The sequence below is a fragment of the Choloepus didactylus genome, chromosome 1 (assembly GCF_015220235.1).
Source record: "Choloepus didactylus isolate mChoDid1 chromosome 1, mChoDid1.pri, whole genome shotgun sequence".
Lineage (NCBI taxonomy): Eukaryota > Metazoa > Chordata > Mammalia > Pilosa > Megalonychidae > Choloepus > Choloepus didactylus.
This window is the reverse complement of record NC_051307.1, coordinates 197,820,307-197,846,223: the sequence shown is the minus strand read 5'-3', so window position 1 is coordinate 197,846,223 and position 25,917 is coordinate 197,820,307. Positions and strand designations below refer to the sequence as shown.

The 25,917-nt window shown below is 42.7% G+C and overlaps 1 protein-coding gene across 1 annotated transcript in view; it reads right to left on the bottom strand.

Moving 5' to 3' along the window:
- The window catches only part of LARS2 (leucyl-tRNA synthetase 2, mitochondrial), a 176,960-nt gene that overhangs the window by 26,262 nt on the left and 124,781 nt on the right, over positions 1-25,917 (bottom strand). Inside the window, exons 12-17 of the mRNA XM_037848996.1 lie at positions 25,100-25,383; positions 21,754-21,852; positions 18,755-18,892; positions 5,651-5,751; positions 2,941-3,123; positions 1,134-1,303 (exon numbers count right to left, since the gene is read on the bottom strand). Of these exons, the coding sequence (XP_037704924.1) occupies positions 1,134-1,303; positions 2,941-3,123; positions 5,651-5,751; positions 18,755-18,892; positions 21,754-21,852; positions 25,100-25,383 (975 nt within the window). The remainder of the gene's footprint in view (positions 1-1,133; positions 1,304-2,940; positions 3,124-5,650; positions 5,752-18,754; positions 18,893-21,753; positions 21,853-25,099; positions 25,384-25,917) is intronic.

The window sequence follows — 25,917 nt, the reverse complement described above, 5'->3', positions numbered from 1 at the left end:
GACAGAAGAGAAGAATCTGCCAAATTCAGGGAGAAAATATGCAGTATGAAAACAATCACTCAGGCATCACTAACTTCAGTTTTGTAGGTTCTGTTTCTCTGTGGTACAACACAGAGAATTGACACACAGCTGAAGAAGTGTCACCAAATGAGAACCATCTGACCCCAGGCCACTCCAGGTTATACAAACAGGAGAGGAAGAAACCTGCTCCTTCAATGCATCAGTTGTCAGAGTCCCAGGTAAGTGACCCTGGCTGAACTTACAGTCTGAATTAGCACATCTTAAAAAAAAACAACAAAAAAAAAACCTAAAGAGAATTTGGGATACCAGGTACCATTAACAAACAACTTCAGATTTTCAAAATGCCTTCTTTCAAAGACATGACATTTTACACAAAGTTCTTAAAAAGGGGGAATGTCATTGTAGTATAACAGACTTGTAGATAAAAAATTTAGATGAATTCTTTATCAATAAAGAATGTTTTAAAATGATTTAGACAATAACATACTATTCTCTAAGGAGCTAATATGAACAAATTATTTACAAAAATTAACCCTACAATAACTTATAAAGTGACAGCATGGGAGAAGCCCTGCTATGCTGGGTATCAGGGAGCTTGGATTCTAGTCTTCGCTCTGTTCCTGACTAGCTGTGTGACTTTGGACATGACATTTAACTTCTCTGGGCCTTATCTCTGTCCCCATCTATAAAGTGAGGAGGATAAAGAAGACGGTCTCTTAATGTGCCTTTTGACTCTAATTTTCTGCTTCTGTTACTACAGCATATGTAGCGTGTAATCAGCTAAGAGAACCCATTGTTACGTATGGAAACTTATTAAGTGGGCAGCTTCTCGGGACACAGGATGGACAAATGTGAGACATCATTAGAGGGAGCCATTTCCTGTGAGTCCCTCTTTCCATTAGAAAGTTTCGCACTACTTCTCTACCCTCGTGGAACATCTAAAATGGTGAGTATCAATTAACCAAGGCAAGCAGGGCCACCACAATAATAAGGAAGGAATAGACCCCCGGGGCCCACCTCAAGATAGGGAGAGCCACACAGACCACAAAGCAAGGGCACCCAAACAAAGCTCAGTTACAGACTCAACCAGGGTCCGCTGGAGGGTTCCTGACCTGAGAGATGACTGAGTTCTTGTACTCCCACAGCTTTCTCGCCACGGCTTTCTCCTTGCTACTCAGCAGCTGAGGACTGGGAACCTTCCCAGAAGTCCTGGCCTCAATAAACCGGGTCGCCAAGGACCACAGACGTTGCTGCCATCTCAGCACCCCAGGTAGAGCGTCGGCTGAGTTTAGTGTCGGTGAATGAGAAAGAGAAAGAGAATGATTGATTGGGTTGGCCGAGGAAGCACCTGTGAATTGATAAGACGCTTCACTGTGCCCCATCTGAGGGCAGAACAAGATGAGGGTCCTCCCTAGTTTCCAATGACTGGGATGACAGGCCAGGATTGACGTCATCACAGTCTGTGAGCCCTGGACGGCAGGACTACTCAAAGTGCTGCCCACCAACTGTCACTGGCTGATAGTGAGATCTGAAGCTTGGCCAGGATGCCTTTCAGCACACTGCCTCCTTCATAAGAAAGCTTGCCGTGACAAAAACATCCACAGGACTGACAGCGTGCTTGGAGACACGGTTGATTTACACTGTGGTGCAGGTCTCTTATCTCACATGGATGGGTGACACACAGAGGCAGTGAGTGCTCCGTGGACCATGCTTGGTGCTGCACTGATAAACAGTGTGGATGAAGTGCTTTAACAAATCCCTGTCCTTGTCGGATAGGGGAGCATTGCATATTTTAAGCATGTCCATCAAATCCAGGTGGTAATCTGATCTTCTGGGGAAGTTGAACAGCTGTACCCCCTGGCCTTGGGTCCCGCAGCTAACCAAGTTAGGGCCAGTCCAGGTCCTCTTACTCTTTGGCAACTGGACTAGGTATTCTCAAGCCTGGATGCATAACAGGACCCTCTGGGAGGCTTGTTAGGAACAGACTCCTAGAACTTGCCTGCCAGAACCTGCACCTGCACCTGTACTTTAACAAGTCCTCCCACCCCCGAGCCCCCCCCACCCCCCACCCAGTGATTCTAATGCAGCTTGTTCTAAACTGGCATCTATGAGTCACTGCTCCAGATGACACTTCTCACTAGAAATGGTATGTCAAGATAAATGCTGATTCCTCAAATAATGTACATAATTCACACAAATTTCAAGATCCGGGGCATCTGATTCTCTCCCCATAACAACACTTGGGGCAGATAACGTGAAGGAAAAATGAGTGATTGTTTCTCAGTTTACGCTAGGATATCCAGATTCCCAAGATTACTTTACCTCCCATCATTTTAGATCTAAACAACTTTGAAGAGTCAACTCTCCTCTGAGAGGGCTCTGGAGGCTGCTGTGGGAAGTTTAAAAGGGCTCAGGTAACATCAGGAGAGTCTCATCAGGGGTTTTCTGGATTGGTGAGGGAGGATGAAACTGTTCTAGAAATAAACCTTTCCAGGTAGAACAAGAGGGGACCGGTCTCTTTGGATCATAGCAGGTCTAGGAATAGCATGGAAGCCCGACTCTCCATGGAAATAATTCCCCAAGTGCGGTCCTTGTACAACTTGCATCGGCATCACCACAGAGCTTGTTAAAAGATAGATTCCTGGAGCTGCTTCCTGGGATTGAATCAGCAGGCCCGGGGTGAGGATTGGGAATCTGCATTTGCAACAAGTTCCTCAGGTGATTCTGAGGCTCACTAATGTATGTGAACACCAGTCTAAGAACGATACAGGATGCTGGATGAATTGTTACTTGCTTCATGGAACTGATTCCTAGAATTCTCTAGAACCAGTCTTTGACAAAGACATTTCCTTCCCCCCATTCCTTTGAGTCTGAAGTAGATCATAAAGGAAGCAGCCAGGAAGCAGGAAGGTGACTTACTCTTCACATCCCACAAGATATCCTTCTCAGGAGGGGCGGCAAAAAGGATGTAGAGCCGAATTGTGTCGATCCCATACTGCTCTACAACTTTCTCAGGGTCTACCCCATTGTGTTTGGACTTACTCATCTTCTCCCACGTCACCTCTAACTTCTCTTTCGTTTTTGCATGTATGGGAACAGGACCTAGACACAAAAATAATATACAGGTAAGGTATGTGTGATCCTGAATTTGGCTTTATAAAAATACATTCAATAAGAAAATATTTGGTGAGCAATTAAAAATGTCCATTTGAAGACTCAGTAATTCACTTAATGTGCCTCTTTTTCCTCCCTCTTTATTATATTATAAAACATGTTTTGCTTAATTTTTTAAATAAATGAGGCCCACCTCCATCCTACAAACCTTCCTTTCATGAATAAACAATGCAGTTATAATGGCCTGTGCCAGCTTTCATTAACCACCAAACAATTTTACCCCTTATAAGTAAATTGTTTATAAACAAAAAGGAAAAGTAAAAATGAGTAAGAAAGACTTGCACACATTGCTTCTTTTTTAAGGGTTTCAGGATGCCCTATGGAAGTTGGCAGCTGACCAATCAGGGTCTCAGAGCAGCAAAAGCAACCTGAGAGGTCACTTCACCTCGAGGACACGTTGCAGTCACCAAACACGATTTTGTACCATCAGGGCTCATGGAGATAATTGACTGGGCTCATGCTATAGGTGGTGGTCCCAACTGTGGTGCGAGCTGCCTGCATCTTGTTCTTTGAAAGTGTCCCCCCCTTAGATAGAAGGGGTTTTAAAAAGGGCCATCCTTAAACGGGGTGACCTTGCCAAGCCACAGTGGAAGGGACCACTAGAGGGCATCTGACAACACCAAGCTCCTTTCTCAAGAATTGGAGGTAAAGCAACAGAATAACTGTTTCGATGCTGTTGAACACCAGAACCATAAGGTCCAGAGGAGATGTGGCAAGACTTGGCCTTACGGCCACCCAAGGTCACTTTGTAAACTGAAATCAGGGAAGAGCAGAATCCAACCAGCAGAGGAAGGAGAGCAGAGCAGAAGAGCAGAGAGAAGTGGGATGAGGAAGTAGAGGCTTGAGAAAGAGAGAAGGAGAAAGGAGTAGCCTGGGAAGTTCCTACTCACTGTATTTCCTGCAACTGGGTCTGGGTGATGCCCCTATTATCATTGTGATAAACCTGACTTTGGGTGGATTTCTGTTCCTTCCAGACAAATAACCTCTGATTCTAACAGCAACCAACCCCCAAAGAGACAGATGTATATACCTGAAAGCCAATTCCATACTTCACGAGAGGTACATTCATTAAGTGATGGAAACCTGCCTGTGCTCAGTCAAAGAACTTCCACCCAGTGGACAAGTCTGCGTGGGAAGTGAGGAGACGTTCAGAAGACTGCCTGGCCTCATGACATCAGAGCAAAGGGAGACCGAAGTCCTGGAAGATGTTTTCTCCATGTTATGGTGAAGCTCACAGAAACATTGTCTCCCCTACTTCTCCACTGCCCTATCCCCCAGGCTGCAGCTGGCCTTTATAGCACTCATGTGCAAATTATGAAAAAGGCATCTTTCTGGGCAGAGAAGTTGAGAAGTTAGAAAAAGGTGCCCTCTCTTGGCAGATGTGGCCCTGAGTTGTGTGGTTTGGCAACTGGCTGGATTTCAGGTCCTGCTCATGCCTTGGTTGGGTGCCTTCGTGCAGTGTACAAACTGCACAGTTATACATGGCTGCCCTGCCCATAACACAAAGAGTACCTCACTAATGACTGAAATTCATGTGCCCCTGGATTTAGCTCCTCTCCCCTCTGGTCTGTGCTGGAGAAGCCAAATTCTGCTTCTCCAGCATCTTTTTCTCCCATGGACCATGCTAATCATTTCAAACCCTGATGTATTATTGCTTTAAGTAGGTAATTCCATAGACCACTTCTACCTAAAGCCTCTCTCTAGTGTTTGGCTTGGGAGGCTGCCTACCATCTAGGAGCTGTTGGGTTTACCTAATCTCATCCATTATGCACTGACTTTTTTGAATGTAATGGCCAGAGTGCTGGGGGTTTGGCGAGGCTGTCTCTATCTACCGCCCCTATTTTCAAACATGTCATTTATTTCATTTGTGTGCTGTGGGCACATAATATGCCCTCATCATGCCACTTGAGGATCTGGCAGGAAGAAATATCATAAGGTAGGGTGAAAGCACAGAGCCAAGAGGGAAAGGCATGAGGGGGACTGGGAGAAGAGGGAAGTCCAGGGGAATTGGGGAGAGGTATTCAGCTAGGAAAGTGCTAAAGGGGCTGCCGGGGGCAGGGGCTGTGCAAGAGTAAGCAGCGTGTTTCCAGGCCATGTGGGGTGGGGGAAACACTGGGAGTACCCCAGTCTTGGGACAGTGTCTCTTGGTTTGAGGCCTCTGTCCCTGTGATGAGTTGTTGAACATGAGTTGCGACAGAAAGTGATGCCCTGAGGTGATGTTACATACAAATGAAAACACCACCAGAAGCTGAACTGACACTTGAACGGGTTGGGGTCAGGGCAAGCTGAAGCTTAGAGATCACAAGGCCAACATGTCCCTCTCCTGGATTCTCCACCTGGCTCGGCCTTGAGGCGTAAGCCTGGTTCTTTGATTGCTCTTGGGCCTGGCCTTGGTTCTCTGAGTACCTGTGTACTTGGTTGGGACCAATGGGCCATTCCAAAGTGGTCCTCTTACCTGTGAGATCTACTTCGTTTCTTTGCAGATACTGTCCAGATGGCAGGCGGAATGTCTGCCCCTTGATAAGGCCTTGGGCTAGCAACTTATGAAAAGGCTCTCTGAGGAAAGATAACAGGAAAATAAACTGGTGGGGTGGAGATTAGAAGCATCCAGAAAACAGCAACACAAACTTCACCTGCTGATGGGCAGAAATAAATGCTCTTTATGAAACAGGTAGGCTGACCAATGCCATTTGTAAACCCATTTGTACACAAATGGCTCCTTATAAACAAGCAATAAAAAAACAAAGTCTTTCCTAGATAGCTTTTCATCCACAATGATGAGAATGCTGTCCTGCTTTTTTGAAATTGAGTGCACTTCTCCATTAGGGTCTGCCTAGCATATGTGGCCTGAAAGCTGAATAGGATTCTAAAGAAAGTCCACATCACAGCTGAAATGTTTATACAGGTCTGTAATAGCACCCAAACATGTGTGCACTTGTAAGTCTATACACAAACATGCATACACATATACACAAACATGCATACATGTTAAAAAAAAAAAAAAGAGAGAGAAAAAAACATCCTGCCTCAAAGGTTTGTTGGGAAGATTAAATGAAATGACTGCATAAAAATACTTGTAAATTACAAAGAACCACACAAATGTCAGCTATATGCCAAGCCCGGCACAAAGAGGAGCTAGAGAGGACATAGAGGGTTTACATTGGGGTTCTAGTCATGAAGATCACTTTTCTCCTTAACCTTATATATGATGCCTGCTTGCATTCTTTTCAAATTTTTAAAAGCATACAATTTATACATGGATATACCTTTTTTGTTCATATGAACTCTCCTTTTCCCCCTGCCCCAGCTTATTCCCCTCTGAAGAGGCAGTTAAATTTGGTGTAACATCTGGAAAAGTATGGAGACATTTTTCTATGCATTTACCTACATAAAGGCGTATATACATGTATACGGCTTTATAGATTTTTTTTTATTAAATTCAGTTTTATTGAAATACATTCACACACCATACAATCATCCATGATATACAATCCACTGTCCACAGTATGATAATAACATAGTTATGCGTTCATCACGACAATCTATCTCTGAACATTTTCCTTACATCAGAAAGAACCAGAACAAGAATAAAAAATAAAAGTGAAAAAAGAACACCCAAATCATCCCCCCATCCCACCCCATTTGTCCTTTAGTTTTTATCCCCATTCCTCCACTCATCCATACACTAGACAAAGGGCATGTGATCCACAAGGTCTTCACAATCACACTGTCACCCCTTGTAATCTACATTATTATATAATTGTCTTCAGGAGTCCAGACTGCTGGGTTGGAGTCTGGTAGTTTCAGGTATTTACTTCTAGCTATTCCAATACATTAAAGCCTAAGAGGTGTTATCTATATAGTGCATAAGAATGTCCACCAGAGTGACCTCTCGACTCCATTTGGAATCTCTCAGCCACTGAAACCATTTCGTCTCATTTTGCATCCCCCTTTTGGTCAAGAAGATACTCTCAGTCCCACGATGCCAGGTCTACATTCATCCCTGGGAGTCATACTCTGCGTTGCCAGGGAGATTTACACCCCTGGGAGTCGGGTCGCACGTAGCGGGGAGGGCAGCGAGTTCACCTGTCAAGATGGCTCAGTTAGAGAGAAAGAGGGCCACATCTGAGCAACAAAGAGGTACTCAGGAGGAGACTCTTAGGCACCATTACATACAGTTTGGACTCTTCTTTGTGGTAATGAGCTTCATAAGGGCAAGTCCCATGCTCAAGGGCTCAGCACATCAAACCGCCAGTCCCAATGTTTGTGACAACATCAACACCAGTCCAGAGGATGTCCAACACATCCACACCTTCCTCCAGATCCTCAGGGCTGGGGAGGGGGAGGCTGTAAATATATTTTTTATTATCTGCCCAAATTACTCTGGGATGTGTCACTATTTCACTCCAGCCTATACTAACCTACTGTATCTCACTTCCTATTCAAAGCTCCATGCAATTGTGGTGTTTGAACAAATCGACTGTAGAGCTGTACCGTTTAGAAAATTTAGATCCTATACCAAATAGGTATCTATTCCCTTGGTCTCATATGAAAGATGAAGTTTTAAAACACAATCAGTTTCAACCTTTACCCTTTGGCCTGGCTTGCCCTGGTCTTAACCAGACCTGCTTCATTCATATCACTAATTGAAGTCTGGGCTTTTTTTCAGCCTTTTTTTTTTTTTTTGACAGTGGCTGTATGCACTAATACTGACATTCATATCTGCCGAGCTCTAGCTCTGAGTTTCAGGTGTCTCAGAGATATGCGTTGTTCCAGAGACCAATTTATAGATTCTTTTTGATTTACATAAGTGGGATCATACTGTATGTATCATGATATGTATTTGTGTTATTTCACTTAACACTGTGAGCGGATTTTTCCATAGAGGTCCATTAGATCTGTTTCATTTTTTAAACAGCCACAGCTAGGCTGGGGCTTTGACACCCAAAGGCCCAGGTCTACATTTTTCAGGCCCCCCTTGGGAAGCAAGTTGGCTAATGAAACTGCCTCAGGAAGCTCAGAGAACTCCTGCCCACCACCAAACATGTGGTTCTCTCTACCATCTAGCCCGACTACCTTCCTGAAGGGGCTTCTTCTCTGCCACCTAAATGTACTTGCTCCTCACAGAGGCTGCAGAGATGCTCAGCGGGTTCCCTGCTCCTCAGAACTCGGTGCCTTCCGGTAGGAAGGCCCATCCCAGCTTGGGCTGCCAGAGAAACCGGATTCATTCTTCACTACTGAGCTCCCTGCGTTCCCTTCTCTGGAAGGCTACCCTGTCCTCTGCACACAGCCCCTGACACCCACAGGCCTTCCTTTGTGCCCTGCTGCATGGAGACCCCCACCAGGCTGTGTTATGCATTACAACCAAAGACTGGTCCAACCCCCACCTTGCACCCATCCCTGTATCCCCAACACTTAGCACTGTGCCTCACAAATGACAGGCTCTTTAAAAATGTTCACAGAAAAAATGGATGAATGAATGAACAAATGCAGATGAACAGAAAGATATCTGGTAAGATCAAAGGAAGAACTGGACTGGGGGTTTGCTCTGTTGTCTGTTCCTAAAGCCATCTTCACCTTCCATTCAATTTGAGGTAGTTTATATAAAGAGGCTATAACAATACAACACCGATTTTAAAACAAAAGAAAAAAATTGTATGGCTATTTTTTGTTGAACAGGTGAAGGAAGAGACTGGATACAAATACGTTTAAAAGCACAAAGCAAATGAACCCAGTATCATACAAGGAAGGGATGCCTGTCCCTAATGCCAGGAGCACCTGCGGGCTCGACAGGGCTAATTGGTCCACATACCCTGCGCACAAGTTCATGTTTTAAACTGAAATCTTCCTCAAATAATTTTACCTGCTGCTGCCTGACACAAAAGAAATGAACCATAACCTTTTCCTGATATGTTCAGTGCAGGCAGGATGAATTTTCTATTCTGGTCTTTGGCTCTGGTGTCTCTGCACCAGCTTTCGAGGTTTTCCCTCTTCTCTCTCACTGTGCACAGGTGGCTTTGGACACTCTTAAGAGAAATAAGAAAGCGGTGCCTTTGGATAGAAGGAGGGAGAGAATAACCTGGATTCCAAAGAAACAGATGAGTCGGATGACCCAAATCAGCAGCTTTCAGCCCCAAGAAGGGGCTGGGGAAGAAATAAGGGATCTTTTTCTCAGTTCTTGCAGTTTATGAAGTGGCGTAACACCGCCACCTTCTGGGAATGGATAGAATTGCAACCTGCCAGACTCCACTCTTCAGCTGTTCTACCAAAGGCTGCACTTTGCACTTCTCCAACCTCAGCTTTCAAAAAAAAATTTTTTTTAGGTAAACTTTTAAAAGAAGAATAGGTCATATTGAAAAATGTATAAATCTTAAGGGTATAATGATGATTTTTCACAACATGAATACATCTGTGTAACTAGCACCCGGATCAATTAACAGAATGTGATCGGACCTTTCCCCAGGCACTACCCAAGTGCTACCACTCTCCTGACTCCTAACACCATTGACTCATTTTGCCTGTTTCAGAACCACTTTTAACCGTTTCAGAGAGAGGAATCTCAGGTGCTTTCCCCAGAATTGGTGGGTATTCCCTCACAATATTAGGCACCCAAAATAAAGCCTGCTGGTTAAAGGATTAAGTCCTAATTTCTGAAAGTCAGCAATGATGCAACCTGACAGCCAGAGCTCAACTGGCCTCTTTAACTTCTCTGGGGCTATAATACCACAGGGGCCTTCTCAGAGCAATCACCTGGAGCACAGATGGCAAAACTTGGCACGACTGCCCCCACTGCTCTAGTGGTGTCTGTCTAGACGGCACTGACAGTAGCAGCACTTCTTGGTTAACTCAGACTTGAATCTCAGAATTCTTCTTAGTGTCACATTATCAGAAAGCACAGTTATTATGTGAAAGTTATTTATTTATTCAACAAATATTTAATGAGTGTCTATCATGTGTCCAGCACTGAGCTGGACCTTGGGGATATAATGGTAGGCAAAATAATCCCTGCTCTCATGGAGCCAGCCAGTTGCTATCATTGCCTGACCACTCAGAGCTGTGAGGGAGGAAGAGTCCAGTTATATTTGAAGATCAGCTCTCTACAAATCAAGTCCAAATTGCTCAGTCTAGCAATCAGGGACTTCTATCCCTCCCTTTCATGTCCTCGGCTCTTTCCGAATGATGCCCGTCATGTGTCCAGCTCCTCACTCACACTCTTCTCTCAACTGTAACCACAATTGCCCATCTGTCAAAACTCTCCTGTTCTTCCAGGCTCAGCTCATGTGCCGCCTTCACTGGGAAGGCCCTCCTGGGCAGAATTAGTTGTTCCTTCCTTGTTGATGTCACAGTGTGGTATCCATCATTGAAAATGGCAGAGATTATATTTCACTGTGTATTCAGGTGAGTTGCTTCCCTGTCTGTCTTCCTCCTATGATGGGTAGGAGGAGGAAAGTCCTTGAAGACCTTTCATTTCAGCACCTAGTTCCTAATGGATGCTCAATAAATTCTAATGATTTGAACTAAGTTGAATTTGTTTCAGTGAATGAATAAATGAACCTACCTTCAGCAGAGTTGGTGAACAATGTGGAGGGGGACAAAGTGGAAGGAGGAGACGAAGAAATAAAGAGGCGAATGAAGGGGCGGGCATTTAGATGCTATGGCTTTTGGTTGGGGCCCTGACTTTTTCTGGAGGAGGGCACATTGAAAGATTTCAAACTCCATCCGCTCCCAGCTGTAAGAAGGTCAACAGGAGCAAGGGGACGGGAGTGAGACAGTGCCCTGACAGGGTTCACATGGAATTTCACAGTGGGGACAGGGGTGCTTCCTAGCTTTTGGAATCCTGCTCATTCCCCAGTGATTCCCTCTCCCTTCCCTCCCTTCCAGGGCTTGAGGGAATGCTCAACAGGGTTTTGGGAATCTGGTTCTCACTTTCTTGGCTAAAGCTCAACTAGCCTCATGCGTAGTTTAGCTCTGAATGAGGAGTCACACTTGTTCACTCTTTCAGCATGCATCTGAACAACAGCTGGGTCCCCAGCACTGTGCATCTCATCAGCAAGCTCACAGGAGACAGGGCAGCCCACAGTGCCACAGTGAAGAGGCACTGAGTGCAATGTGGAGGCATGAAGTACTTGGGAGTGAGGGGCAAGGAGCTGCCAGGAGCCCCGCTGGACTTGGAACCTGGTCCTGCTGGCACAGAGATCCCACCACACTGCCAAGCTCATTCGTCACAGACTCGTGACAGGTGTAACATTTTTTCCCATTTGTTTACTCATTCATTCACAACATGTAGTGCTTGGGAAAGCAAGAGCAAATAAACTTGTGTAAGCAACTGAGTTATTCATTAATTATATTGACTGTGAGAGAGCTAAAAGTATGCCACTCTAAACCACACCCAAACCGCTCTGACCTGGGGACCAGCAAAGGTGGCTGTGTTACGCAGGGCGTCTGCCTTGAGGAAGGCCCTGGTTGGTTCCATTCCCATGATTACAAATTTGTGTCCTTTTCCCTCTGAGTCTTTTCTTCTTACTCCTTCAATACTGCCCTAGAAGGGGGTTACTTTTGCTTTTATAGCAGCACAGCTATATGCACCCAGGATAATAACCCCACTAATTCCAAAATTACAGCAGTAGAGGCCTCCTGGGCATTGAAGGCCACCTTTGTCCCATTGAAAAAGAAAAGGAGAAAGAAAGGAAGGGAAGGACGGAGGGAGTGAGGGAGGAAGGAAAAAGGAAAAAGAGAAAGAAAGGAAGAGAGAGAGAAACTGAGAGGGTGGGAGGGGGTGAGGTTTGTTAATCATTAGGATAAACAAGGAATTTCAGAACATGGATCGACAGGCTATTTTAAGTGTCCCTATAGAAATCATTGGGGAGTTCTCATGTACTAACCATAACATGGCTAAAAGAATCTCAGGACTCATAACTGACTAGTCACTGTGAGGCCATTTACCTAATTATGAAGCCCTAGAGGATTTATGTAGCCTGCGGCCCATTCTTCTCACCTGGTCAGGCAGCTACTCTGTAGATCTGAACAGGAAATAGAAGGCCATGGATCTCTGAAAATGGTCTCTCACTCAGAGTTTTCATTAATCAACTTGCATTTCCCTTCCCCTTTTCCTTGCCCTGTGCCTAGAAACATCATGTTCGTGTAATTAGTCAATGTCGAAGCATTAAGCCATGGCTCCTTCTTAAAATATCATCACTTCCATTTCCTTGCAACCAGCCAGTAGCACAGAAGGAGGTCTTATTAATACAATGATTCTCAAATAAAGCTTTTCTTCCCTTTCCTCTTCGTTTCCCAATAACCCCGTTTCTGGTGTGATCAGAGGAAAAAGGTCCATGGACCAGGGCCTGCAAGCTCTCAGAGGTCAACAGGTGGCTGTAAACACAAAAGCAGCGGCTTCTGACGGCCACCACTCTGTTGACTGCAAGCTGCAGGGAGAATTTCAATTCAGGGAATTTACTGTCGCTCTGAGTTACATTAAAGAGCAACAACAAAAACGGACAAGATTCCCATGTTTACAGCTGTCTCTCACAAAGGGAGAGAAAAGGCTTCCTTATCTCAGTTCAGTACAAATGAGCTGTGACACATTCTCCCTCTGCAATGTGTCCCTCTCTGCATCCTTTCATCCTAGTGCTGATGGCCAGGAAGGAGGAAAGCCAAAAACTGAAGCCTCCCCCATAAGTGCAAACCAAACTCAGCACACTCCCCTTCTTCTGAATATACACCGTCATTGAGTTTGTTTTTTTCCTATTATAAAGCTACACAATCCTTGTAAAAAATCTGGAAAAATCAGAAGTGCATAAAAAAATCACCAATAAGCTCGCCACACAGAGATAACTAGTGTTAACATGTTGGTATGGGTTTTCCTAATCACTTCTTGCTTGGTGTAGATGTATATATGTGTATATTTTTATAAAGACAGAGACTACTAAATGGTACCTACCATTTTGTATCTTGCCTTTTTCACTTTCCATTATTCAGATGTATTTCTCCACGTTATTAAATATTCTTTGTAATATAATTTAAAAGACTTGTATAAGAGTTCTCCTTATGGATGGGTCAAACTTTATTTACTTATTCTCTGCATTTTGGGCATTTGGGTCATATCCAGATTTCTAGCTACTTGAAATAGCATTTACTTGAGCACCTTGGCGCATAAGCTTGCATTTTTGATTAGTCTCAGGAAAGAGTTCTAGAAGTGCAATGTGTGTGTTCAAAAGTGTGAACATTTTTAAGGCTCTCACTATATATTGCCAAAAGACTTTTTAGAAAGGTTGTCCCAAACTCTCTCCTTCCCGAAGTAGATTAGAGTGCTCCTCCCATCCTATCTTCTTGCTTCTTTGCTATGAAAATGGGACCTCACTGCTATTTAATTTGTATTCCTTGGATAACCTGTGGGGGAAACATTTTACAGTATGCTTAATGGTCCTTTGTATATTTTCTTTTGTAAATTTCTTGCTGACATTAATTCCAGATTAATCATTAATCTGGTGTTTCAGACCACACAGTAAAGGCACCTGCTGCTCCCTGAGGTAGCACACCCAGCCCAGAGGCCAGTCTCTTAAAAAAACAGCTAAGACACCTCCTGATGGTTGAAACCACACATCGAAATGTGCAAGTGATTAAAGAACCATCCAGGACTCTTTTAGAAAACAGGAAAGATTATTAGATCCATACAAAGCTTTTCCCATTGTGTTTGAGGAAATTTAACCAGAATCCTAGAGGTAAGAGGGTGCTCAGAGATGATCAAGTCTTTCTTTTTTTCCTTGTTTTTGTTTTGTAATACATTTATTTGAAGGCTTTGTCAAAATGCACAGCCCTTTCATAAAGTATTTTGAGAAAAGGGAAGTGGAAAGAAGATGGGGCATGGACAAAAGCTTACTTGTCTGTTCCAATAGCATACAATGATCAAGTCTGTAACACAGGAAGCCACTGAGGGCCCAAATGGTCAGGTCTCTTGCTCAAAGTCACACCATTAGTTAGCAACACAACAGAGTACGGAACACAGTCTTCACTCACAATTCAGAGCTACTACGTGAGACAGTGGCCAAGGAGCTGAGGAATATAAAAATCATGCACAAAAGCTGTGGTTCTTAAGTCCATCCTCAAATGACAATGCTGATCAAAAGGAATACAGAAACAGACATAAAATTCTGATGTACACACATTTCAGAAACATTATTTCTAAATAAAGAGAAACATACAGATGACTGACAGGTCTCAATTCTTCCTCACAGGCCATCTTGATAAAATTGTTTGGAGAATTCTGAATTACTCATTAGAGAGAGTGGGTGATCTTCATTTTATCTGTGGCAGATCACTTTACCAAAACATATCTGACGAAAAGGTAGTGCTCAGAGATAGTTTTCAGAGGCGGAGGCCCTTGCCCTGATGGGATTCAACAGGAGTGATCCTGACAGCAGTGCTGAGAAGGAGAGATAAGACGACTTTCTTCAAAAAGGTCAGCCTTTCAAAGAACATTAAATAAATCTTTTTTTTTTTTTTGGAGGGGGGGCATGGAATGGAATTTTACTATCTGGAAAAGAATTTTAGAAAAACAAAAGAATTGCATAGGTGTATCTCAGCTGACATATAGAGCTGTCCCTTAAATTTGGCAGTAAAGCAAATTTGTGTACATGGAAGTATTGCAAATTAGAAATGCATGTGGGCAGAAATGGTATCATTCTCCAAACTGTATTTTAAAATTATACATGAATACTACAAATCTTTTTTTTTGTCCTTGAATATAGTTTTAAACCACTGTAAAGAAGGCATAAAAGTAGCCAGACATGGTCCAATAGCTTAGGTTAGTTGGCATTGAATAATCAAATACTTGGCCATTGACTGAGTCACTATTTCTACCAATATTTAGAAGCTGGCAGAAACATGCCCTATTGTTAAGGAGCCAGAAATCATTTACATATAGTCTTGGTTTCTAGACCTAGAATGGAAGGAAATATTTCTTTACGTTATTATTTGATCTTCAAACTTAACTTCTAACCAATTCTTGCTATTCTAAGGAGGATACTTCCTTTGAAGAACATAAATTTTTATCTGTTTATACCAAGGGGTTAAACTTTATTTATTTAAACAAATATTTTGCTGAAAATGTACAAGGTGAGAGTAACAGAATATAATTCCCATCTGTTTTAGTTTGCTAATGCTGCAGAATGCAAAACACCAGAAATGGATAGGCTTTTATAAAACAGGGGTTTATTTCACTACACAGTTACAGTCTTAAGGCCACAAAGCGTCCAAGGTAACACCTCAGCAACCGGGTACCTTCACCGGAGGATGGCCAGTGGCATCCGCTAAACCTCTGCTAGCTAGGAAGGCAGCTGGCATCTGCTCCAAAACTCTGGCCTCAAAACGGCTTTCTCCCAGGACGTTCCTCTCCAGCAAGCTTGCTCCTCTTCAAAACATCTCTCCCAGCTGCACTCAGTTTCCTCTCTGTGAGTCAGCTCATTTATATAGCGCCACTGATCAAGGCCCACCCTGAATGGGCGGGGCCACGCCTCCATGGGAACATCTCATCAAAATCATCACTGACAGCTGGGTGGGGCACACTCCAAGCAAATCCAACCAGCAGCAAAACTTCTGCCCCACACAAGACCACAAAGATAATGGCATTTGGGGGACACAATACACTCAAACCGGCACACCATCCTCAAGAGCTATCTTTACCCACTGAGGTAAAGAAGTTGTTACAGATAAGAGATGCAAACAGGATTGGTAATTTCTATAATCCAAGGTGCAAACATTTTAACTAACCGATTTAACTGAGGATTAATGCTGTTAATGTGTTTAGTGTTCTTCTGATTCAGATCAGTTTATTTTTAACATGAAGGTCTCAGGAACTAATGAGAAGAAACTTATTTAAAGCATTTAACTACACCCTAAATTAGCTTTCTGTACAACAGACTTCTTCTAATCCAGGTGTGCATGTGCAGAGTCAGGGAACAGGACCAAGTATGGGATACAGAGGGGAAGACTTCAGTGTGATCATCTCAGTGGAAAAAGGAAAAAGTGTGATAGAATTCCACATCTATTGATAATAAGACTCTAGCAAACTGAGAAGAGGGAACCACTTTAAGCTGATAAAGATGAAATCTACAAAAAGCCTCCAGTGTACATAACGCTTAATAGAGAAATGTCAAAAGTATTCTCTTTTAAGATCAGGAACAAGACTGAGATAATAACCATTACCATATCTACTCAACATTGTGCTTGAAATCCTAGCCAATGCAGTAAGGAAAGAAAAAGAAATAAAATACATAAGAAATAAGTAAGAAGAAACAAAATTGTCATTATTTACAGATGATGTGATTATCTATAAAGAAAAATCAAAAGAATCTGCACTTAAATTACTAGAATTAATGAGAAATTAGCAAGTTTTCTAGATAAATCAATATTCTAAAATCAACTGCATTTCTAAATAACAGCAACAGCAAAAAATGTAAATAAGATAGAAAAAGCATTTATAATAGTACCAAAAGTATAAAGCAACAAAAATGTGCAACCCACTGTGGAGAAAATGGAACTTAATTGAAGGATATTAAAGAAAACCTAAATAATTAGAGAGATACGTGGTGTTTATAGATAGGAAGACTCAATATTCTAAAAAGTTCAAGCTTTTCCCCAAACCGACCTATAGAGTCCATGAACTTCCAAATTCCAATAGATATTTTGATGGAATTTGACAAGCTGATTCTGAATTTTATATGGAAGCACAAAGATTCAAAAATCAATTATCCTGAAGAAGAGGAGCCAAGTAGGAGGACTTCCCTTACTGGACAGCAAGACTTACAAAGATAAAATAACAAAAGCAGTAAAGAACCAGCATAGCAAAAAACAAATAGATGAGTAGACAGAATAAAGATCCAATAAAGAGGCCCCTGTATATATGAAAACTTAATTTATGATAGAGAGGGCACTACAGATTGGTGGGGAAAAGGATGGACTGTTCCATAATGATACTGGGACACTAAAAGCAATAATCACAAAGGAAAGATGATTAAATTTTACATTAAATTAAGAATTCTCCTTGGCAAAGACACCATAAATATAAGCCAAAAACTGGAAAAAAAATAAATTTGGAATACATATTCCTGGAAAAGGATTAGTATCCAGAATATTTAAAGAAGTCCTACACATCAATGAAAGATAACACAGAAGAAATAAGGGAAAAGGACACAAACAGGGATTTAATGGATGAGGAAACATAGAGGTCCACAAATACATTAAAAACATGCTAAACTACATTAAGTAATTAATGTCTTCAAATTCAGGTTTAACTCACAAAGTGATCCATTCTATACCCAGCAGGTTGACAAAATGTAAAAAGCTGGATAATGCTACGTGTTAATGAATCCATACAGCATTGAGAACCTCATTTCTGTTGGTGGGAATGCAGGTTTATATTACCACTTTGGGAAACAGTTGGGTGTTACCTAGTAAAGTCAACATGTTCATACCCCCTCATTTAGCTATTTCACTCTTAGGTATACAGCCCAGGGAAATGCTGATATATGTGCATCAGGAAAATGGACAAGAATGCACACAGCAGTTCTGTTCATAACTGCACAAAACAGTCCAATGAGATCTACGATGGAATGGATAAATAAACTGAATTCTGTATGATGGAATACCAAACAGCAATGAAAAGGGGATGAAATATAACTCCATGCATCAATGCAGACGAATCTAAAAAAAGTTGAGTGAGGAAAGCAAGACAAAACAAAAAATACGATTCCACTTATGTGAAGTTCAAAGATGGGAAATGATACATATTTTTAAGGACACATACAGAGGTGATAAATTCATAAAGAAAAGCAAACAGATGAATAATATAAAGGGGTAGGCCTGGGGGAGTGGTGGCAGATGCAGGAAAAGGTATGTATGATTAGAGAGCGTATATTCTAAGATACTGGTAATGGTCTATTTGTAAACTGAGAAGTGGGTATATGGATGTTCACGTTATTCTTTAAACTTCACACATATATTAAATACTTATATATATATGTGATCTATTTCATGGGAAAAAAGCACCCATACATTTTTCTGAACACAGTGGGGAACAGATTATAGGCCCAATAAGAAAAGAATTCAGAAATTGATTTACAAAGTGATTCCCCAGCTTCCAGTCCATTACATACTTTTATTAGAGTGAAACTATCAAGGCAGGATTCAGCCATGCTCAGAAATAGAGCTTACCCAGAGAGGTACAGATGATCAACATGACCTCAAATGAGAAGCCATAAAAAGCTGTATAACATTGTGAACCATTCCTCTCTGTCTCACAAGTAAAAGTCTCAATTACTTAACTCAACTAAGCAAACAAAGAAGAGCCAAAAGCTGGATTCCATGTAAAGATGCAACACCATGTGTTAGGACTGATTAAGCAATACAAATGTACTTCATGGGTTAAGGCTGCCAATGATCTCTAAAGTATACTCAGAAAATAGGATTCTTCTGCTACATATATTTACCTTGCTTCAGAAGAACTGGCATCTGCTACTGTTCATGGAATTGAAATCTTTTGCAAAGTAGTATAAATGCTCACCTGTGCTTGACCATCTTTTGATCGTGGCAAAAGTGGCTAAAGAATCTTGCATAGAACAAGTGCATGACGGCGTGTTCTTTTCCTCCAATGTACAAATCCACAGGCATCCAATAATCTGCCAAGGCTGTGTTAAAAGGGCTGGATGAAAGAGAAATGGTCATTTTTAAAAACCCACTTTGTCACAATTGTGTAAATTAGACAGACCCATAATTAACTGCATATGCCCAGAAATAAATTATGTCAGGAAAACGCAGTGATTTCTTTTTTAAATATAATAAGAGAAAAGCTTATATAATAAAGGAGAAAAAAGCCAGATCAGTGCTATTTTATGAAATTTACAAGAACTATTGGTGACATTACCGATATATTTTAACAAATGCCATTTTCATAACAATAAGGACAAGAGGAAAACGTAACAGCCAAAAAAGGTATCTTGGCACAATGCATATTTGAATATTTAGATTTATTTTAATTTTTATTATGATCAGACTATTGGAGATTTTTTTGTGTGTTCTTACCCATAGAGGGCAATGTGGCATTTACCGTGGAGAATAACAAGCAGAAACTACAAATACAAATTCAACCTTATTTTTAAAGGCAGTCTTAAAATACAGATAGCAGGTGCCTGTATGAGGCTTACTGAATGCAATGAAGCAAATTTAGGGTAAACTGTCATAAAATAGCCCAACAACATTCTTTAACCTAATAGACACTTTTTAGCCACCAGAGATATAAAAGAAAGGTTTCCTCACACTCCACTGTCCTAACGGATGTCAGGGAGGAGAGGAAACTCACCTTCCCTCTGTTTTCTGGCTGGGATCCCAGTGGGTCTGTGACTGGGTAGGGTGTGTGTGTGTGTGTGTGTGTGTGTGTGTGTGCACGCCTGTGTGCATGTGCGTCTTTCGGGGGATAGCACTAGGGGAGACAGACGTCTCCATTCTCAAGGTAATGCCCTCACTTTATGTCATCCCCTCGGGTAAGTCTTTGCCTTTGGAGGATTTGTACTTCACGATTTCAAATATTTGTGAATTCTCTCCCCTACACCTCAATACATTATTTTCCAGCACTGACTTGGCTGGCTCCAGCTATAAGGCTGGAAGCAAGGGCCTGTCATTCAATAAGTACATAAGCCTGGCCAATACATTTGCATCTTAAGGCCACTTGGTTGTCTCTTCTCTTTTCACCATGACAGTATTCTGGTGAAATTAAAAAAAAACTTTTTCTTTTAGTTTGTGAAAAATGGTTTCCCAAAGAAATCCAACTGCTAATGCCAGTGACAGAAAAGAAAGGGTAGTCAAGGATGGTACTCAGCCAGACAAGTTTGGAAGATATTAAGGAGTGAAATGTTAAATATAGCTGTAGCTCGCTTCTATGATCTACCCAGGAAACCATCCTGGTGAGAACTCAAGGCAGTGCTGAAACGAACCATGTGAAAGGATTGTATTCTAGGGGGGAAATGACATGCTACGTGGTATTCACACATGGGGACTGCGGCGAGCTCAGGACGTCTCTCCCACCAGTCAAGGGTCCCATCGTAATTTAGAGTCTCTACCACTTGTAGGAAGGCTTTCCGTTATACAGAGGTGGTGAAGAGCCTGACTCCCGTTGCGTGCTAAGCCAGCTATTACTAAATGGAGCACACGGACAGCCCCATTTGGAGGAAGGAAGCCCCAGAGGGGGAGCCCCAGTACAGGTTAGACAGGGCATCTGGAGACTCCAGCCACAGCACCACAGCGATCCCTTCTACCTTTGTAGGGTACTGTTAACTTGGGGTCTCACTCATTTCTGGATGGCCTGAAGTAAAATTATGAATCGCAGTACTGTGGGGTGGAATTTTAGCAGGGGGAGGGTGAGAGCACCTGTCTCACTGGAAATAATATTATTTTACAACCAGTGAATAAGGGGGAACATTTTTATACATGGAATATAGGGTTTCAAGATAATATTTTGACTATGGAAGAGGGTAAGTTACTTTTAAACACAGTGTTCAGAATTTTCCTGTGTTCTGAAACAGTTTCCTTTCACTCTTACTTTCTTTCTTGATCTATTACCTACTGCTCTCTTTTCCTTACTTGGTTTAGTTTTTTTTTTTTGTCAAAAAAAAAACATATGCACAGAGCTGAAAAATCAAATGAGCTTATAATGAAAAATGGTGGTCTCCAGCCCCATTCCTTCCTCATCCCCCAGTGGTTAGAAACAATCACTTTTAATTATTTTACCTTTTCTTCTGGTAATTATTAAACATTTTATACTCTATTGATTTATCAATTTTTAGAAATTGTCTACTGCCTATATGTGATAAGAGATCACGTGCCTCAGCTCTCTCACACTCCCTGTCTCCTACCCTCCCTGTATAGTTGCATCACCATTCTCAGTTAAATAAATAAGCAACATTATGTTTTTATAATCCTATAAATGGGTTCACTACAAGGCCAAGGGGAGTATTATGATGGCATTTACTTCCTTTTTCTCCCTTTTATTTTTCTTGTATTTGGAATTTATTTGGCTGTGAATAATCTAACTTAATAATCTAATGTGCTCCCTTCAAGAAAGCCTGTTTCGAGGCGCACAAGTGACCAACAGCCTCCAGCTGTTGCATCTTTGAATCCACCGCAGTGCTCATGCCCTGCCGTGCTCTCCTGGGCTGCTCCGACACTCCCTGAGCATGAGAATTGGACAGAACCATTTCTGCTGGACTTGGGACTCTCTAATGACAAGCCTTGCTCTGTGACTCTTCATGGGCCTGGTTGAGACTTTCTCAGAGCTGCACTAGAGTCTGAGGTTTTCCTACCCAATCCCTCTTCCTTCCCCCGCTCCTTTCACAGCTGGCAAACCTGCATGGTCTAAGGGCTCTTCCAGCTACTCTTGCTCCCTCTTCTCTTTATCCTTCACAGGCATTTCCCCCAATAAATCTCTTGCACATCTTATTCCATTGTGGTGTCTGCTTCTTGGAGGACCCAAACTGACACATGCCCAAAGAATACAGCAGGGGGCTTTACCTGTGAGCATTCTGAGGGTCAGTGTATCTGAAGAAGTACCAAGCAGAATCAACAAAGGTATCCATGGTGTCGGTCTCTCTCTTGGCTGTTCCCTTGCACCTAATAAATGAAATTCATCAATTGTTTTCTTTTTAAATTTTAATGTAGCTTTCCACTAGCTTTTGAGAAGTCTATGAAAATGAGTATGAATTTAAAATGTCATAAGAACAATGTCATATCATGAAAAACAACTCAGAGAAAGCTTTTTTTTTTTTGGTATTGTACAGTATATGGTGTGTTAAAGAAATTTACAGAATAAATATTTAAATTTTTGACAACTGAAAGACCTAGTCTCCACTTCTCTGAATTTAACCTGATAGAAAATCTAACAACCTTAAAGGACAAAATGAGATTAAGGATCTCTTGTGTATTAACCTTTATTTCAGGCATGTTAAGTATGCCTTCGGCCAATGCTTACTTTATGATGCTCATGAAGCAAATCAATTTATGAAGAGAAGACGAAAACCCAATTGCAGCGAGACGTGCTGAAAAACGAACTTGAGTTTTTCTACAACTGCTCTAGGGAGAGGGGTGCTGAAAGCCAACAGGGTGACTCTAAGAAGAGAAATCTTCCCTTGGAGGCTGTAAAGGCAGTGGTGTGCTAGAGCCAGCTCATGAGAATCAACTGTTAGCATCTCTTCCCAACTCCACAAAAAGTGAGGTCAAATTGGTAGAAAATAGCCCTGGTGGCAGTCTTTATGCTACAGAAATTGGCAAATGCAACAGATTAGGGCCTCCCTCCTCCCCTCTTCCAGAGAGCTGGTTGTTAAACATTTACCAACGAGAGCCCCACTGCCCAAGAAAGAGAGTGAAGTGAGATCCTTGGTGTGTGAAGGGCTGAAAGGAAATAGCAATCCATGTCCTAGGGAAAACAAGATTCCACAATGCTGAAGCACATTCCGGGGTGGTGGATTGTGGGACTGAAGAACCAGGTGCTGAAAGCTGCAACCCCAAGGAAGCCAGGAGAGTGTGCCCTCAGGCCTGGCCCTTTGTCAGCTGAGCCATCTATTAGCAGGACTCCTCCTACTCAGGAGTAAGGATGGATGGAAGGGGGACCAGCCTTCTGTCCAAATACCTCACTTTTGGCAGTATAAGTCCTTGGGGTTCTTGGAAAATTAGGAGTGGGGTGGGGGGGATAAAGAGGCCCAAGAGACACTGATGAACTTTCCGCTAATACAGCATTTCAGGCCTTGAGTCTGTTTTTAATTAAAAATAAATGAAGTGTTGCATCTGTGAAGTAGTTCCTTCTGGTTTTATAGATACTATTGAAGGACACAGTTGCTCCCACCTCACCTGCCAATTTGATGGTGGGATTCCCTGGAGGCCCTCCATGACAGGCTCCTACCCCCAGAGGCCCTGTGCAGCTTAGTCAAAGGGTCTTAAGCTGGGCACAGTGGTGGTCCCTGGGAGTAGGAGCTTATCTGAGTGCCCCGAGGGAATCTTGTTTCTTACCACTCAGGGCTGCTTCAGGATGAATCTCAACAGTACAGCTCTAAAATAAAGCCAGGTGTTTTTATCTGGATAGCAATCAACTAGAACACAGATACCATTTTGGGAAATAATTAGAAGATACAGAAGACAAAGGTCCTTGCCAACCAGTAACCCCCCCCCCCCCCATTAGGGCACTGGTACAAATTTGGAAGAAAACATAGGGCTCAATTTTGGCTAAAACTTGCCACGCTGATTTTCTTTCTAATGGTCATGTTGGATTCAAAGACAACTAACACATTTTATAGGTAACACTAAAAACTGGATATAGAGAAAGGTACTTGGTTAGCAGGAGGGATAGATAAGGGTAATAACGTTATTATCATTATTAGCTCCAATAATAACACCAGGTGGCAGACACTGAGCCAAATGCTTCACAGCTCTCCAGAAATTCAGATCCGTATTTTGCAGATGAGTAAACAGGGTTCAAAGAGGTTAAGGAACCCACCCAAGGTCTTGGAACTCAAAAGGAAGGAATCCACATCTGCTGGACTCAGGTGCCTGCAGCCCTTGGCCACATGGGCTCAGAGACTCTCAGCTCTGGACACTCACTAGAATCATCCGGGGAGCCTTGACCAAACATCAAGGCCTGGGCCCTGCACCCCAGGAATTCTACAGCCAGGGTAGGGAGACTTACCCCCACCCACCAGGTCCCAGCTGCTGTAACTGCTGGGCTGAAGGCCCCCAACACACCAACAGGGAAGCCCTTTGTCACTGTTTATGAACAAAGAGAGAGGCCATTCTCCCCCTGGAGTGCAATGGTCTACTCTAAAATGGCCCTAGGCTTTCTATGTTCCTGCCTATTGTCCCTTCTCATACCTCAAAACTGCCTAGTTGAAGACCTGATAGGAAGACTGCTGTCAAGTCCCTGGCAGGAGGGCAAGAATGCTTCCATTTACTGAACGCCTGCTAGGTGCCAGGCACTCTGCAGGAGGACATGTATAAATTCTAATCTACTTAATAGCCCTTCAAGGGCAGTATTTTCGCTCCTGAGAGGAACCAAAGCTCAGAGAGGTTAAGTGACTTTTCCAAGGCCATACAGCTAGTAAGAGGCAGAGCTGGGACTGACTTCCCAGCCTGGGCCTTTCAATTGCACTACACGGTTATTTATTTACCAACCTAGTAACTTAGCTCTGTCCTGGAAGAGAACTAAATTATTAAAAAATATCTTCCTCATGATGTATAAGGCAGAGAAAAATGCTTCTCCATAGAAGGGGCAAGGAAAATACCAGAGCCTGGTTCTGTTATTTATTTGTTTAATCAGTTGGCATGGCATCATAAAAATCACACTTGAAGATATGCCAGTGAACTGACAGAGAAACATGATCCTACTTCCAAAATGAGAAGAAAGGAAATACGATGTTTCGGTATATTAAAGAATTAAACCCCTGAGCACACTTGCCTTCTTAGCTACTATTCTGCTACTTGTGATAAAATCTCCACTGTTGTCATAGTCATTATATTGAAAACTATAAGGCAGAGAAGAGAAAACATTTTGTTTCATCTTCAAGAAGGTCTTAGGAATATACAGTGGAAGTGGCCTTTTACAAAGCTATGATGAAAATGTGTAGCTTTTACATCAGTTGGATCAGAAGTTTCTGGGAAAGATCCTAACTGACACCTGCTGCTTGCACCAGCTCGGAGGAGAAGAGAGGTGAGGGTGTCCATCCCCGGCCCTCTCTCCACAGGTATTCTTTCCAGCCCAGTGGAAGTCAAGGCAGGGGAAGCAGAGTTAGCACCAGGAGGAGGAGGCTGTTTGAAACCCCCAAAGGGTGCGGGGCCACCGGTACGGGCACCGAGGCCGGATGTGGTTCCTCACCTGGGGCAGGAGCAGTTTACCCACTCCGAAGCCGTGGCCAGTGGGGATCCTCCCTTGCCGGTGAAAGATGTGATGCTGGGCAAGGTCACGGGCAAGTGGTCCAGAGGCACAGGCACGGGGCCGCAGGCTGGGCAGTGGACAACGGGGATGGGCGTGCCCCAGTACCGCTGCCGCGAGATCAGCCAGTCTTTCAGTTTATCACTCGTCACATCTCCCCCTACTCTCTTCCTCCGGGCTTCCTGAGTCAGGGCTTGAAAAGCCGCCTGCCGGGTCATGCCTGTGAGCTGGGAGGGAAAGGAGAGAGACCTCGTTCCTTCCTTCTTAAGAGCGGGTTCCTGCCCCCCACCCCTCCATCCCATATGGCTGTTGGTATGTGTGATTCTCCCCAGGGATCCATCTGTACAGGTGTTAGGAATTTTGTGGGTCCTTGGCATTTTTGCCTTTGTGGGACACTTCATCCAAAAATTAATAATAAAAATCGTATTTTACAACAGTGTTGGTTTAAATAGGAATATAATTTTCAACCCTAGAAGTTCATTTTTTTTTTCTGGTTTTAAAAGAAACTGAAACTGTTTTGGGTCCCCTAAAAGTACTATGGGCCCTGGGCCTGTTGTGCCTGATGGGCAGGTGAGTCCTGGTTTGAGGCCCTCCTTATCACCTGAACCCTGTGATTCCCACAGAGATAATCGAATGCCAGCATTTAGCTTCCAGTGAAGAACTGCATGATGTGTATTTTTAGTGACTACTCCATTGTCTGGAGAAAAATATCCAAAAATGAAAAATTCAATCTTATCCTAAAACAGAAGGACTTCAGGCAA